This window comes from Cibotium barometz, chromosome 6 (assembly GCF_041138505.1).
Source record: "Cibotium barometz isolate CiBa-2024 chromosome 6, ASM4113850v1, whole genome shotgun sequence".
Taxonomy (NCBI): Eukaryota; Viridiplantae; Streptophyta; class Polypodiopsida; order Cyatheales; family Cibotiaceae; genus Cibotium; species Cibotium barometz.
Window position 1 is genome coordinate 52,154,261 of NC_141051.1, and position 15,684 is coordinate 52,169,944.

At 44.7% G+C, this 15,684-nt stretch overlaps 1 protein-coding gene across 2 annotated transcripts in view; it reads right to left on the minus strand.

The window, feature by feature from the left end:
- The window catches only part of LOC147637856 (ATP-dependent zinc metalloprotease FTSH 8, mitochondrial-like), a 41,286-nt gene extending 25,813 nt beyond the window's left edge, over positions 1 to 15,473 (minus strand). The window contains exons 1-4 of one of the 2 annotated variants that reach the window (XM_086799700.1): positions 15,353 to 15,421; positions 15,170 to 15,245; positions 955 to 1,249; positions 692 to 769 (exon numbers count right to left, since the gene is read on the minus strand). In XM_086799700.1, coding sequence (XP_086655826.1) covers positions 692 to 769; positions 955 to 1,249; positions 15,170 to 15,220 — 424 coding nt within the window. In that variant the 5' untranslated portion in view covers positions 15,221 to 15,245; positions 15,353 to 15,421. Of the gene's footprint in view, positions 1 to 691; positions 770 to 954; positions 1,250 to 15,169 lie in introns of both variants that reach the window. The other variant, XM_086799699.1, reaches the window with a different exon arrangement.
- Positions 15,474 to 15,684: the final 211 nt, after the last annotated feature.

Genomic DNA, 15,684 nt, shown 5'->3' on the forward strand with positions numbered 1-15,684 from the left:
TTTGAGAGGGCAGCAACAGGAAAATGCCACATCATCAAGGGATGTAAGATAAGAGGGAAGGGAAAGAAGAAGAGGGAGAGGAGAAATACATGGAGATGCAAGAAATCAAGAATGAGAGGAGAAATACATAGGAGTATATGACTAGAAATTAGGCGTGAGAAGAAACAATAATATCCCCTTGAAATTGGGGTTTTACGAGGGAAATGGCAGGCATCGTTCGGGAGACGGCTGAATCGGCATGGGGGAAATGGCTGGATCGGCCAAAACATGCCGTTTTGGAAATGGAAACAGCCAAGACAGTTGAAACTCATTTTGGATCTTTGGACCCTTTGAAAGGCCTGACGCAGCCCAAAAACCTAGAGTTTCCGGTGTTTCCTGCAACTATGAGATACAGATGCCTTGTACATGATAATGCAAATGCGCACACGCACGAGAGAGAGAGAGAGAGAGAGAGAGAGAGAGAGAGAGAGTTCTAATGTCATAGCCAAGCCGGCAAACCACATATGATCCATATGACAGCACCAAAGAGGACAAAATGGGACTTCAGCCTGTTAATCCATATGACAGCGCCCAAGTGCACAAAATGGACTTCAGCTTGAGATCTCACAAAACAGCAACACCAGCACTCCACACGCGCACACACACACACACACACACACACACACACACACAGGTGTGAATACCAACTTACCATTTTTTGACTCTTCTGTTGGTCCAGCACGCCCTTTAGGTAACTCTTTCTTGTTTTTTGGGTAGAAATTCTCAAATCCTGATAAAAGTGGCCACAAGTGAGAAGCCTCTTCCTGACTTAAAAAAGCAAGGAGAAAACATTTTTAGTCAGACTTAACTTATAAATCAAAACCTAAAACAAACAAAAAAAAATCCCTGCTTCTGTGGCTAAATTAGAGAAGTCTATTTCAAAACAAAAAGAAACATACACCTTTGACATCTCACCACTTTTTTTAGGAGCCTCGTTCGAACAGCATCTTTGCATTCCAGGAGCACCCCATGCTAATCTTTGCACATTTTGACTATTGGTAAATCTCTTTGAGGATGTTCCAGTTATAAATGTATCCTTCGCCAGTAAAGCATGTTCAACCTTTCCACAAGGCACCTGATAGGTTCTATACGGTCTTGATGCAATGACTCTAGAGAGTAAAGGCACCGTAATTAAGACACTTTGCTGGTTTCCTTGACCATGCACACCTGAATGCCAGCCTGAAGTGGCCTTGGGAAGCAATATTCTCTCCTACACACCACATCATGATCAGAATAATGCCTTCCTTTCAAGGAACATCACTCAACACACCCGAGTACACAAGGAGGTACCACCCTTCCAAATATGCTTGTATTCATAAAAAGCACTTGAGTGGACAACATAAAAGGGAGGAGGAAGGTCACTACTAAGAGGCAACTCACAAGATGTACAAGGGAAGTTGAGCTGGTAAGGTACATTGGGAAGGCAAATGTGAAACACGATGCATGTTTTTCAATCATTAGGAAGGGAATTGCGAGACTAACTAATGTAAAATGTGTAAAATAAATCTGGTGGACAACAATATATAAATCTGGTAAGGTATATTGGGAAGGCAAATGTGAAACACGATGCATGATTTTCAATCATTAGGAAGGGAATTGCGAGACTAACTAATGTAAAATGTGTAAAATAAATCTGGTGGACAACAATAAGATCACATATGATATATAGCTATGACTACAAATCCTGAGAATCAGAAAATCCCTTGAAAATGGTGAGGCTACGTCCTGGTTTGCAAAAGAATGCCTGAGAGAGAGAAAGAAAGAAAGAAAGAAAGCTTTATTAACGTCTACTAGAGGCCGAAGTCGGCCTATGAGACAAAACAATATACACCTGTCAATGTCCTTTGGGTGTCCAGATAATAGAAAAAGGTACAAGGTACAAAGCTGAAAAGCTAAAAACTGAAAAGCTAAGGATCGATGCGAGTGGACCATCAAAACTAACAAGGGATGGATGGAGCTCTATCACTAGGGGCTATATGTGCAGTACTATATGCATTGGGTATACAATCATGCTTGCGCTGAAGTGTGACCCCCTGTTGTGGTGGTGGTGGGGGTGGTGGCGTAGCTCTCTAAAAGAAATCTGTAATCTGGGACTGCTGCCTACCTCCCTGTGTCATCTGTGAATGTAGTAGTGTCTCTCTGTGTCGTTGTATCTCTATCAGGAACTGCTCAAATCGGCGCTGGTCTGCCGACTCCATGATCTGGCGCAATGAGTGGGGCTTCCTGAAGAAAGTGGGGTATCTCTCTCGGACAGTGCTGTATGCTCTGCATCTACATACAAAGTGCTCCTCGCTCTCTATCTCCTCCTGACAGAGTCTGCATATCCTCTCAGTGCAGGGGAGGCATGATGCTCGACCAGCCTCTATCTCAAGCTGATAGAAAGAGAGAGAGAGAGAGAGAGAGAGAGAGAGAGAAAGAGAGAGAGTGTCACATGCGCGGAAGCTCTATGTCTTCTTTCATCCCTAAACACCTTTCATGGGAACATCTTGATGCAAAACGCAAAGAAGAGATGGAGAAAGAAAGAAAGAAACATATATTAAGCGTCTGGGCCTATGAGACCAAAGTGATACAATAATGTCCATGGCATATCTCATCATGGAATGGAAAATAAAACAAAAAGAAAACATAAACATAGCTATCTCACTAGGGTGATACAAAACTGTCCATGGAAACTCATCATGGAATACTAAGAACATAAAAACATGGGAGCGACATCAGCTCCGAGTAGATGGTATACCACTCTCCAAAATATCAAGCATTGGACTGATGAGTATGGCCGAGAGGTCTCCCTCAGCTATGTCACGTGGAAAGGTAGCTCGATGGCGGTGGATCATGTCCTGGATCTGGAGCCAGATCTATGGGCCTAAACCTAGCCCATCAGATCCTTCCAAGTTGAGAGTGAAAAAAAGAAGAAGCTGGCATCTTCTTCCACAGGTGCAAATCAGGCCAATTTGGCTACACACGTGTCAACCTTGACCCTTACATCTTCATCGCCTGCAGAGATGTCTTCTGATGCCGTTGCTTTTGATGACTATGCTCTATAGTCTGTACTCCATGGTATGCATTGTCTGGCAGATGCATTTCAAGGGGGGATTTTACTTGCCCACATGCAATTGGTGATGCCTCATGGTCACTTATGCTTGTTGACCCTTATGCTGGTCTATGCTAGACGCTTTCTCTTATGTGATGTCTACTGGAGATGCCTTTTATGTTGTTTTCCCTTGCAGCGGGATTGTTTCTACAGTGTTGACATTGTCACTTTCTCACATGTGATGTTTACTGGGAGTGCCTTTTACACACTTGGCCAATGTTGGCTTGCCCTCATGGTTTTGACATGTCACATGTATATTATTCATTGTGGGATTATGCATCTTTACACTTGCCATACATGCCACTGATCATGGCATCGCTGAGAGTTTACCTATCCTCTCATAGCATTGACTGATGCCCGCCTCGAGCCCCCACTTTTTCTCCCCATTTTCAGCTTCTCCCATTGTTGAATTTTTACTTTTATCAGCCCTACCATTGCTGATTTTTCCTCATCGGATCCTCCATTGATGAGTTTCACTCTTGCAGCTTACATTGCATGTCTCACAAGCATGACATTTGAATCCTGTTGCCTTTACACATGCGTATATCTGCTACCTCTTCTTATGCTTATCACTGGTGCAGTTACAGAGCATTGATGTGGATTACATGCAGTTCAGCTTGGCATTTGGTACTTGCCTTCAAGGGGGTATAATGCGATGCCTCTTCATTTGATGCAATAGATGTCCACATGATCTTTGCCATGCATTTCAAGTGATGCATTTATGTACTACTGTGCTCTAGCATTAGCACTATGACATTGGGGATTCTCCTTTTCCCCATCATATAGTGCTTGCTTTTCCCATTGGCATTGCAGTTCACTCTTACTGTGGAGCATAGTGCAGAGCAGCATTCACAGCTTTATCACCCTGCTGCTACCGGTTCACACCATTCACTTGAGGGGGGTTTGTTGGTCATGTCCACTCCCGGCTAGTTCAGGTGTGAACCCAGCTTACTCACAGGCACTTTTTCCCTGTGAGGCTTTTTCCCCGTGTGAACACACTTATGTGTGTTGGGCACTTAGCCCTAGGCTTTTTAGTACTCACTTGTACTTTCATTTCATATCATTATTGAGTACATCTTTTCCAGCTCACGTTTCTCTGTGCTTGAGGTTGTGTGTGTGTGTGTGTGTGTGTGTGTGTGTGCAGGCTAGCTTCCCTCCTACCCAACAAGCACAAACTGTAGAAGGTTGAGAACAGTTGATTATTGCTGGAAATGAGCACGAGGGAGGCCCGTAGGTGCTTACAAGCATAAGAGACTATTGCAACAGCCAATGACCTCCAGCAAATATGCAAAAAATGAGATGAAAAATGAGGGGAAGGGTGTGCTCCCTTATATATCCCTCATATGAGCTAGTTGGCCAGCTGTGGCAGGCCAACAACTGTCATATCCTATATATATGCTATAAAAAGCCTTAAAATGATAAAAAAAACCTAAATAATATCTTCTAAATATGCCAATGTAGGGCCTCATAAGAATGACCAGTACAAGCACGAAGAAAGGTACATGTAGACCCTCTAGAGATGATATATATTCCAACATTGTTAGCCTTTGGCCTCCAGGAAGTCTTGGTGTGAACAGTCTTACACACGGGCACTTTTTACCCTGTGCTGGCAAGAGTTTTTTCCTTGTGTGAACACACTCTTGTGTGTGGTGCTTTTTAGCCTTGGGACTAGTGTACTTTAGTACACTACTTGTCATGTGCACAGTGTGTATCTACCGTGTGCTACACGCACACGAGACTAGCTTCGAGGTTAGGGGAAGCTTGGAGCTAGGCAGGCTGATTGACGAGCTGAGTTAGGGATAGACTAACGGGCGGGCACCCAAGTATGGACAGGCGGGCACCCAAGTGTGGACACCCGATGACCGGCCAAGAGCCTATAAAAGGGTGGCCAAGGTTAGTCATTAGTGATATAGAGTCTCGCGTGTCCTTGTGAGAGCTCTATGGTCAGGAGCCTGGATCTAGTGCAGACATGCACCTGCTTTATGTAGCCGAGGCCGGCAACAGTCTCGAGGCCCACAAGGGTAGCTTCGTGGCGGTATGGGACGTCACGAGGTAGAGATTGGTCGGTACGTCCATCTAGTTAGCTCAGCTCGTGGCTCGGTGGGGACAGCCAAGACTTGTGGGCTTGCCCACGGCTGTCAAGGTTGGGAGGTGAGTCAGGCATGCGCCCCCGTCATGTTTGTTTGGTTTGTTTGCAGGTTTGGAGTCTTGTACCAAGAGCGTTCTACGAGGAGATCCTATGGGGATTTGACACTGGTATCAGAGCAAGCCTCGTGAACGAGCAAGTCGGTGGGTAGAGAAGATGAGGTCAAAGAAAAGGTATGAGTTCGAGAAGCTTGCTGTTTTTTTTCTGTGCATACTCCTGTTTTTTCAATTTCAGTATGTCTTTGCATCGTTGGAACCCATGTTAGGGATTATGGTCTTGTATGGGTTGTTTGCTTTGCAAGACGAAGGACTGGATGTGTACTTCAACTGTATGAACAGTTTGAAGAGAGAGAAAAGAAGAAAAAGCCAGTCAGCTGTTGTTTGTAAGAGAGAGAGACAGAGAGAGAGAGAGAGAGAGAAGTGACGCCTGGGTAGTGGTAGCGCAGCCCGTACATGCCAAGAAGCTTGTATGCGCAGCCAGGGCAGGTGGATAACTACAGTCACTGACGGCTGGTATACACAGGCAGGTGGGCGGGCCAGTGCTTGTAGGCAGGCAGGCTGTATGCAAGCAGTCGGCCTGCTTTGCACAGCCAGCCGCAGGCGGCCAATCTTCGCAGGTAGGCGAGCTAGTACATACTGTCTGGCGGTACACACAGGCAAGCAGGCGGCGCCCACAGACAGGCAGGTTTGAGCACAGCGGCACTCCAGGCACTCCAATCGTCACTTGCAAGCGAGCGCAGAGAGCAATCGACGGGTGGCACTAAGATTCCTACAGAGAAAGCAGTCGTCGGGTTTTAAAAAAAAGCTTTCGATATTTTTAGCTTTCTTTTTTTTTTTTTTTAACCCACGCCACATACCCTGCTTTCGTTTTTGCTGAACCTTAGTGGAAGGGTTTAAAAACCCAAGTATTGCTTTATAAGTGTTCTTTTTCTTTTTTTTTTTAAGAAAACAGAATATATATATATTTTTTAAATACACACAAAAGAAAAAGCTAACTACGCTTTTGGGGAAGCCTATAGATTCCCCTTAAGCGGCTTCTTGCCACACATCTCTCAAGCTCTCAAGTTGTCTAGCACTCTTATTTGTGCAAGATCAACTTTTTCTCTCACCTTGCCCTCTTCAAGATGTCAACCCAAGAATCCGAGTTGGAGCACTTTGTCATGTGCATAAGCAATGCCATGGACCTTCTCAAGGCTAAATCCAGAAGGGGCAAACAGATAAAGACCATAGAAGATAGGTAGAACCAGAATGATCAGAGCTTCAGGTGTCTCATCTGAAGTGGACGTGGAGCAGGACAAGTGGGATCCAGATAAGTGCAGTAGGCTGGCTGCAGAAGTGAGTCGGCTGCAGGACAGGAGGTGTCGGCTGCCCATAACAGGGTCGGCTGAACCAGCAGATAAGGGAGCAGCAGCATGCGCAGGAGGATATCCAGTCGGCTGGCTTAAAAAAGGCATTAATGAAGTATGAACTGGCCGACCAGCAGTCGGCCAGTTCCCCATGTAGTCCAAGGGGCTATAAATAGCCCCTCTTGCTCAAGGCTTCATGCATTCAAACCCACTAGGGGTTGGGATCACTAGAGGTCCCATAGGGGACAGGTTTTGGTGTTTTACCACCTTTTCAAGAAGGCAGCCAAGGGCTGCAAGATATGTACCTTTTTGTACCATAGTATATACTGAATTTCCAGCACTTCTTACTCTCTCTCTCTACTCTCTCTCTACCTGCGTTTTTGCATCAGATGGTGCGTTTTGCATCAGAAGGTTTCCGAGAGTGTTTAGGGCTGAGAGAAGACTCCCCAGAGCTTCCGCGTGTTACATTGGTATCAGAGCATCAGGCTCAGCAAAGCTAAACGCTGAATCAGTCCCAGATGATGGTGTACAGGTCCAAGATACAGGAAAGTACACGGATTCGAAGCCCAAGGCAAGGAGCACAGAAGCGGGAAGAACTCCCAGGAGGTTTGTTGGTGGTGTTCCACAGTGCCAGATGGGGATAGCAGTTCCGTGAGCCAGATAGGTTCTCAGGTAACGGTCCCAAGGGAGGTTGATCCTCCAAGGGTGATGTGAGAGTGCCAGACTCAGTTCCAGGAATGAAGACCAAGACGGTGTTCAAAGTCGGGGCAGGAATGGATGGTGGACTAGAGGAAAACCAGATGCATAGATCTTCATCAGAGACAAAGTGGTTTGGAGAACAGGCCGGGTTTTCAGTGAAAAAGGGTTTGCCAGGGATGGATGGATGACAGAGGGACTTCGGGACAGGATTGGGATGATGACAGTCATCCAAGAGCAGGTTGGATTCCCGTCATCAAGTTTAGCAGAGGGGGATGTCATGTGCATAAGCAATGCCATGGACCTTCTCAAGGCTAAATCCAGAAGGGGCAAACAGATAGAGACCATAGAAGATAGGTAGAGCCAGAATGATCAGAGCTTCAGGTGTCTCATCTGAAGTGGACGTGGAGCAGGACAAGTGGGATCCAGATAAGTGCAGTAGGCTGGCTGCAGAAGTGAGTCGGCTGCAGGACAGGAGGTGTCGGCTGCCCATAACAGGGTCGGCTGAACCAGCAGATAAGGGAGCAGCAGCATGCGCAGGAGGATATCCAATCGGCTGGCTTAAAAAAGGCATTAATGAAGTATGAACTGGCCGACCAGCAGTCGGCCAGTTCCCCATGTAGTCCAAGGGGCTATAAATAGCCCCTCTTGCTCAAGGCTTCATGCATTCAAACCCACTAGGGGTTGGGATCACTAGAGGTCCCATAGGGGACAGGTTTTGGTGTTTTACCACCTTTTCAAGAAGGCAGCCAAGGGCTGCAAGATATGTACCTTTTTGTACCATAGTATATACTGAATTTCCAGCACTTCTTACTCTCTCTCTCTACTCTCTCTCTACCTGCGTTTTTGCATCAGATGGTGCGTTTTGCATCAGAAGGTTTCCGAGAGTGTTTAGGGCTGAAAGAAGACTCCCCAGAGCTTCCGCGTGTTACACCCTTTCTCGAACGTGAAGACCTGCCAGCTACGAAAGCCACCGATGCCGATCTTTTCGACGATTATGTTTCAAAATCAGATTTCCAAGAGTTTAAAGTTGCTCTCGAAGCTTCTTCCTCGGAACGTCAAGCACAAATCGCCGCGCAAATGCAAGCTTTACAGAACTCCATCTCTTTGTTGACCACTACCCTATCTACTCTTTCGGGTATGGATACCTTGGCATCTACTTTAGGCCCCAATATTACTCCGGAACAGTTTGGGAGCGAGCAAAAGCAACGTACCAAGGAGATAGTGGACACTTGGCTACATAAGTGGCAAGTCCATTTTCAGTTTCATCCATATGACAATGGAAAAAAGATCCAATTAGCAGCACATTTCCTCTCAGGCAAAGCTTTGCTTTGGTGGAAGGAACTCAACCCTAAACCAACGACTTGGGCATAGTTCGAAGACATCTTCAAGAAAGAATTCCTCAAGAAGGAGGATGACTATGATATTGTTGCCCAGTTTACTACTTTGACCATGACCTCGCAGAACCTCACTTATGAGGTCTATCTCCAAAAATTTAGAGACATGCAGATGAAAGCTACGAAGATGGATTCCACAACTCTTTTGGGTTTCTTTGTAGCCGGTTTACCCGACTCATACCGTTTACAGGTTAAAAACAACAAATGCAAAACTTTGGACGAAGCCATTCATTCCGCTCATATCTATGATGATACAATGGTCTCTTCCAAGTCTAAACCCGTTACCGAGCAGGGGAACAAGCACAAAAGGAAGTTCTCCGCACCAATGGCTAGCACGATTGAAGGAAAGTCTTTGGACCAACCTTCGAAGAATTCAACTTCGACACCAGCGAAGAAGAAACATCTCCTTAAGGCTTTGAAGCTCAAGAAGGAGAGATGTTGCTTCATCTGCGAAAAAAAAAGAACATATGCATAACGAGTGCCCGAAGCAAAAAGGGTGCAAAGACCCAAGCCAAGGCAGCTAACTAGTTGTCTTTGACAGGTACGTCAATTACTGTACTTTCTCGCCCTAGTACATGTTCAATCAGATTGTCTGTTCAACTCTAAAGTTTTTGGCTTTCATGATCTTCTCCGAGTTTATGGAGAAGTGAATGGCCATAGAATCCACATTCTTCTAAACCCTGGCAGCTCACACAACTTTGTTAATTACAAACTTGTGCAGAAATTGGGTCTTCACACAACACCCAGCGATCATACCTATGAGGTACGCCTACCTGCGGGTTGGCAAGTATGGGATCGAAAGGTGGAGACGCTACCGATCGGATTCACGACTACAAAGGTAATCTGCAATACTATATTATGCACCTAGAACATGTAGACTTGTTATTAGAGATTGAGTGGTTTAAGACTCTTCAAGTCCAGATAGATTGGTCTAGTCATTTTTTACCGGTTAACAGGAGCGAAATATTTCACCAAGATAGATTTACGTACTGGCTATCACCAGATACGTATTCATGAAAGGCATGTCGAAAAAACCGCCTTTCGGACTAGGTATGGCCATTACGAGTTTCTCGTATTACCTTTTGGGTTAACCAATGCTCCAGCCACTTTCCAACAAATGATGAATGATCTTTTTCATGAACATATGGAAAAATTTGTGGTTGTGTTCTTGGATGATATTTTAATATATAGTCGTACTCTTGAGGATCACGTTAGACACCTCACGATTGTCTTAACTATTTTAAGACAGAATCGACTATATGCTAAATTAAGTAAATGTGAGTTTTTCATGACAGACATCATTTACTTGGGACACAACATCACTAGAGATGGATTGAGCATTGACTATGACCGAGTTCAGAAGGTTCTAGCCTGGCCTATACCGCGAACAATGAAACAACTTCGTTCTTTTCTCGGTTTTGTTGTTTTTTTTCAGAAATCTGTGCGGGAGTACTCTCGGCTCACACTACCGATGACCGACTTGTTGAAAGGTCGTGGACGTAAGTCAAATTAGCCTATCACTTGGAATAACGATCTGGATATGGCCTTCAAACTCTTGAAAGATAAAGTCAAGGAAGCACCTATCTTAGCATTACCCAATCCTAATTGGCCTTATGTTCTTGAAACTGATGCCAATGACTATGCCATCGGGACTGCTCTATTTCAAGATGGTAGACCTGTTGCTTTTGAAAGTAAAAAGCTAGACGACACTCAATCTCGTTGGCCAACCCTTGAGAAAGAGCTTTATGCTGTGATTCACGCTCTCAAGGTTTGGAGACATTATTCATATGGCTCCAAGTTTGTGATATTGACTGATCATCAGTCAATCAAGTATGTGTGTGATGCGGATGATTTGAGAGGAAGGAAAGCTCGATGGACTGAATTAATGCAAGATTTTGATTTTGAGATTCGTTATAGAAAAGGGTCCATGAATAGTGTTATAGAAAAGGGTCCATGAATAGTGTTGCAAGATTTTGATTTTGAGATTCGTTATAGAAAAGGGTCCATGAATAGTGTTGCAGATGCGCTTAGTCGAATTAGAGAGGTGAATACTTTGTCGTTCACCAAGATTTCTACTGACTTATTTCAGTCATTAAGAGAGCTTTGTAGGACTAATAGTTATTTTGGATCCAGGACGGGAACTCATTGATTGACCAAGACTCAATGACTGAGCAGCCTAACATTCAGGCTACAGGAGGCCAGTGGATGATTCACAATGGTTTACTATTTTGTAATGACAAAATTTGTGTACCACAGATCCCGAACATTAGGTCCAAGATTATTAAGGAGTGTCACGACGCCTCTTCTGCTGGACACCCTGGGATACACAGGACATTATCGTTAGTGAAACACACTTTTTATTGACCAAAGATGAAAGGATATGTAAAAGATTATGTTCTCAAGTGTCAAGTTTGTCAAGCAAAGAAAGCTGAACGCTTTAGACAGGCTCGGTTGTTGCATCCTTTACAAATCCCAGGTAATAAATGGGAAAGTATTTCCATGGATTTTATTACCTAATTGCCAAGAACACATCAAGGCCACGATTCTATTTGGGTTATGGTAGATCGCTTGACAAAAATGGCTAGGTTTTTACCAACCCGGAAGACCATTACAACTACGCAATTAGCAAGACAGTTTATCAAGCAACTGTTTAGACTGTACGGGTTACCGCAAGACATAGTCAGTGATAGGAACTCTTAAGTTTACGAGTGATTTTTAGAAACTTGTTTTTGAGAAGTTGGAAACAACTTTGAATTTGAGTTCCTCAAATCATCCTCAATCTGATGACCAGACTGAAAGAGTGAATCAAATTTTGGAGGATATGCTTCGAGCATATGTATCCAAAAGGCAGAGTTCATGAAAGGATTATCTTCCTATGTTAGAATTTGCATATAACAGTACTAAGCATACGAGTATAGGCTTTAGTCCTTTCATGCTTATGTATGGTTTTCAACCTAGATCACCTGTTACAGTGAGATTCTCAAGACTTCAGCATGATGCAGCACGTAATTTTTTGCAAGATATGCAAGAAATGTTACAAGTTGCGAAAGAATCTATTAGAAGTGCTCAAGACCGAGACAGATTTTATTCTAATAGACATCGTTCATCCAGAGACTTCTCTAAAAGAACGATGGTGTATTTGCGAGTTCCGAAAGATTCCGAGACTTTACAGACAGGTCGATCTCCAAAATTATCCCCTAGATACTGTGGACCATTTCGTATTACACAACGGATTGGTTCAATTGCATATAAATTGGATTTGCCTTCTCATGTGAAAGTTCATCCTATATTTCATGTCAGTAGACTTAAGGAAGTACTAGGTGGAACAGACCAGTTAGTTACTCCTCAAGAAATCATAGATGTCGAGGACATGGCATCTGTTCCACACGAACTTGAAAAGATTCTTGGATTTCGTGTGAAAGAAGATTGCGTAATACGCTTATCACGGAATACAAGATCAAGTGGAAGGATCGTGTTAAGGAGGACGCTACATGGGAGACATTGACTACTCTTCAGAGAGATTACCCCGACTTTTTAGTGAGCTCTTAGAGAAAGGGGAGTATGTCATGTGCACAGTGTATATCTACCGTGTGCTACATGCACACGAGACTAGCTTCGAGGTCAGGGGAAGCTTGGAGCTAGGCAGGCTGATTGACGAGCTGAGTTAGGGATAGACTAACAAGCGGGCACCCAAGTATGGACGAGCGGACGTCCAAGTGTGGACGCCCGATGATCGGCCAAGAGCCTATAAAAGGGTGACCAAGGTTAGTCATTATAGTGATATAGAGTCTCGCGTGTCCTTGAGAGCGCTCTATGGTCAGGAGCCTGGATCTAGTACAGACGCGCACCTGCTTTATGCAACCGAGGCCGGCAGCAGTTGAGGCCCGCAAGGGTAGCTTCGTGGCGGTATGGGACGTCACGAGGTAGAGATTGGTCGGTACGTCCATCTAGTTAGCTCAGCTCGTGGCTCGGTGGGGACAGCCAAGACTTGTGGGCTTGCCCACGACTGTCAAGGTTGGGAGATGAGTCAAGCCTGCACCCCCGTCATGTTTGTTTGGTTTGTTTACAGGTTTCGAGTCTTATACCAAGAGCGTTCTACGAGGAGATCCTATGGGGATTTGACACTACTTGTACTCATCATTATTCATTCTGTTAAATACGTTTTTCTAGCACAACCCCATCTTGCTCTCAGTGTTCTCTGCGTATGTGTGTGGTTGTGCAAGTGTAGGGCCTCTACCCAACAGGCTTCTTGGCAGAGCACATCTCCCATGCCGGGAAAACTCTAGCACCCCTTCTGGCCCATATATTCAACCGGGCTCTTTCGAAAGTCTTCCCACCCACCTGAACAACCCATATCATCACACCCATCCATAAAGCCAGAGATCCCATGGATCCCAACAATTACACGACTATTATGATTGGCCACACACTTGCCAAACTTTATGGGTCAATACTTGAGATTGAGCTCAACACACTAGCAGAGAGAGACATGGGCACAAAGCATTGAGGTAGGCAAGCTTCCGCACGTCATTCTCTACTTTGGATCACATCTTCACCCTCTGACCCATCATAGAAGAGACCAGAGCATGACACCAATGGGTTTACTAATGCTTTGTGGATTTCCACAAAGCATTTGATGCGGTGCCTCGAGCCAAACTACTGCTGAGACTCCAAGATTTGGGGTACCATCAAACATGATTTGGGAGACCGTGGCATTATATGAGTCAGTCATAGGGCGGGTGAGACGCCCAGGACAATTATCAGAGGAGATCTCCAATACCATTGGAGTGAAGCAAGAATGCCCATTGTCTCCCACTCTCTTTGGCCTCTACATCAACAAGATTTCAACCTTCATTGATAGAGGAGGGGGAGGAGGTGTATCACCAGAGCACGCATCCTTGTTTCCATACTACTTTATGCTGATGGCATTGTGCTTGTTGCAAATTCTCCAAAGGCTCTCCAGAGGCCCCTTGACACATTACAAGACTTTTGTGCACAGCGGGATGCAGTAAACCTTGGGAAAACCAAGGTTATGTGCACCCACAGTAGTAGAGGCACTCTTCCATACAGTCACATACATTCTCAGGATTAGTGCCATGGCCCCCTAGAGACTCTTGAGGCTCGCCCTACAGTCCTCCCAGCAACTAGTCACTCGCAGATGGGTACGAGTCATGGTATAGCTGAGTATGCACTTGGTTCGCTAGGGAGGGACTCAAGATGGATCGCCTCCCCCCACTCCAATATGACTTGGACTCCCCATTCATTAGGCTCTCTCCAGATGAGAGGAACCGAGTGATCAGATATGATTTATTGATGGGACTATACATACAAGATACATCGATCACAACACATGAACCACACTTGCACAAACGGCAATACTACATGGATACTTTCATAAGGCTTTCATAGGATGGTTGTTTTATATAGGTGAATAGGATTTCGAGTTGAGGAGAGTTCGCATATAATTATTACTTGGCACACATTTTTGTAAACAAGCTTTGTATATACATGTGCTAGCTTGTGCACATTTTAATTTATTTTGTAAAGCATGATATGCTTTAAACCCTAGCCTCAATTTATGGACACTCTATTTTGAGCATAAGAGAGTGTTGTGCAAGAAAAGCACATCTTTGTATTTTTGGAGGCTATGGCCTAGTTTGAAATAAAGTAATGCGTAAATACTCGTGTGGAGAGAGACCACACACATGAGGGGGGGTGATTGCACCATACTGAGGACCAGATATACATGTCACATGCCATGCAGATTGCAATGGGCCAATTGTGGGTGTCATCACACCGCCCAAGGATAGAGATAGAGAGAGCCATGCAGATACCTCATGACGAGAGGATATGCACTATGTGCCAGTGGGAGGTCAAGTCAAAGGAGGCATTTCATATGCAGGTGCATCGTATATTATGAGATTCAAGTAAGGTTCCATTGTCTCGTCAGAGGCGAGTTTGGATCCTTATCCAAGATCGTGGATTACCCAAATCAACGGTGCCTAGGCCATCTTCCTACTAGAACCACAAAGACTCACTGATTAGGGAGTCGAGGCCCCATGGAAGACTCTGGTCGAAGCAAATAAACAAAAATAGGAGCCATGGAACTTGACGGAAAGCTTGGCTTGATCTGTGTGTAAAACAAAGGTGTACAATGGTTGACATGCACAACCAATGGCGTTTGAGATAGACAAAAATGAAAGGTGGGAAGGTACTGCAAAGAAAGCAAAAACTCTCATTCAAAGAGTCTGATACATAAACCGATCCTACATGTATTAAGCTACGCATTTGTGTATGGCTGCCCCTAACCCTAACCCTAACCCTAACTAAAACATCTCCAACCCCTGACGCGAACCTTAAACCTACGAAGCATGTTCACCTAGAGTTTTGTGTCTATGGCTCTTTGCCATTGAAGAAGACTTTGCTGTGCACAGAATGTAGCGACACATACTTACCGAAAAGCGCTGAAGAGGCCGCGTGAGGAGAGCTAATCGCCGTTTTGACATGACCACTGCGGGCAAGACCTATACACTGCACAACAAGATGAAAAATAACAAGGCTGGAAGAGAACAAGCACAAAAACTGTTCTGATCGTGCTGCGAGAGTGGAGATAAATATGGACAAGAGGAGGCAAATACTGGGGCTCTGTAACAAAAACGGGGGCGCGAAGGCCCTTTCCGTCCCTTAGTTTTGGTGGTGAGCGATTGATTGAGTACCCAGTCAGGGAAACTTCAATTTATACTTCCTATATAAACTTCGATTGTAGCTTTTGAAGCATGCGGTTCAAACCTTACTACTTCTAATCTTTTTTAAAATTGCGAGGATTTAATATAACTTGGGAGAGTGAACATCTTACCATCCTCCCTCACCCTCTACTAGTTCTAAAATTAGCCCTACATTCCTTTCTCTCCCCGTCGCACACTTGGGCTGCCCCCTCATGAATTCCTATATACCTTGGCATCCACCACCG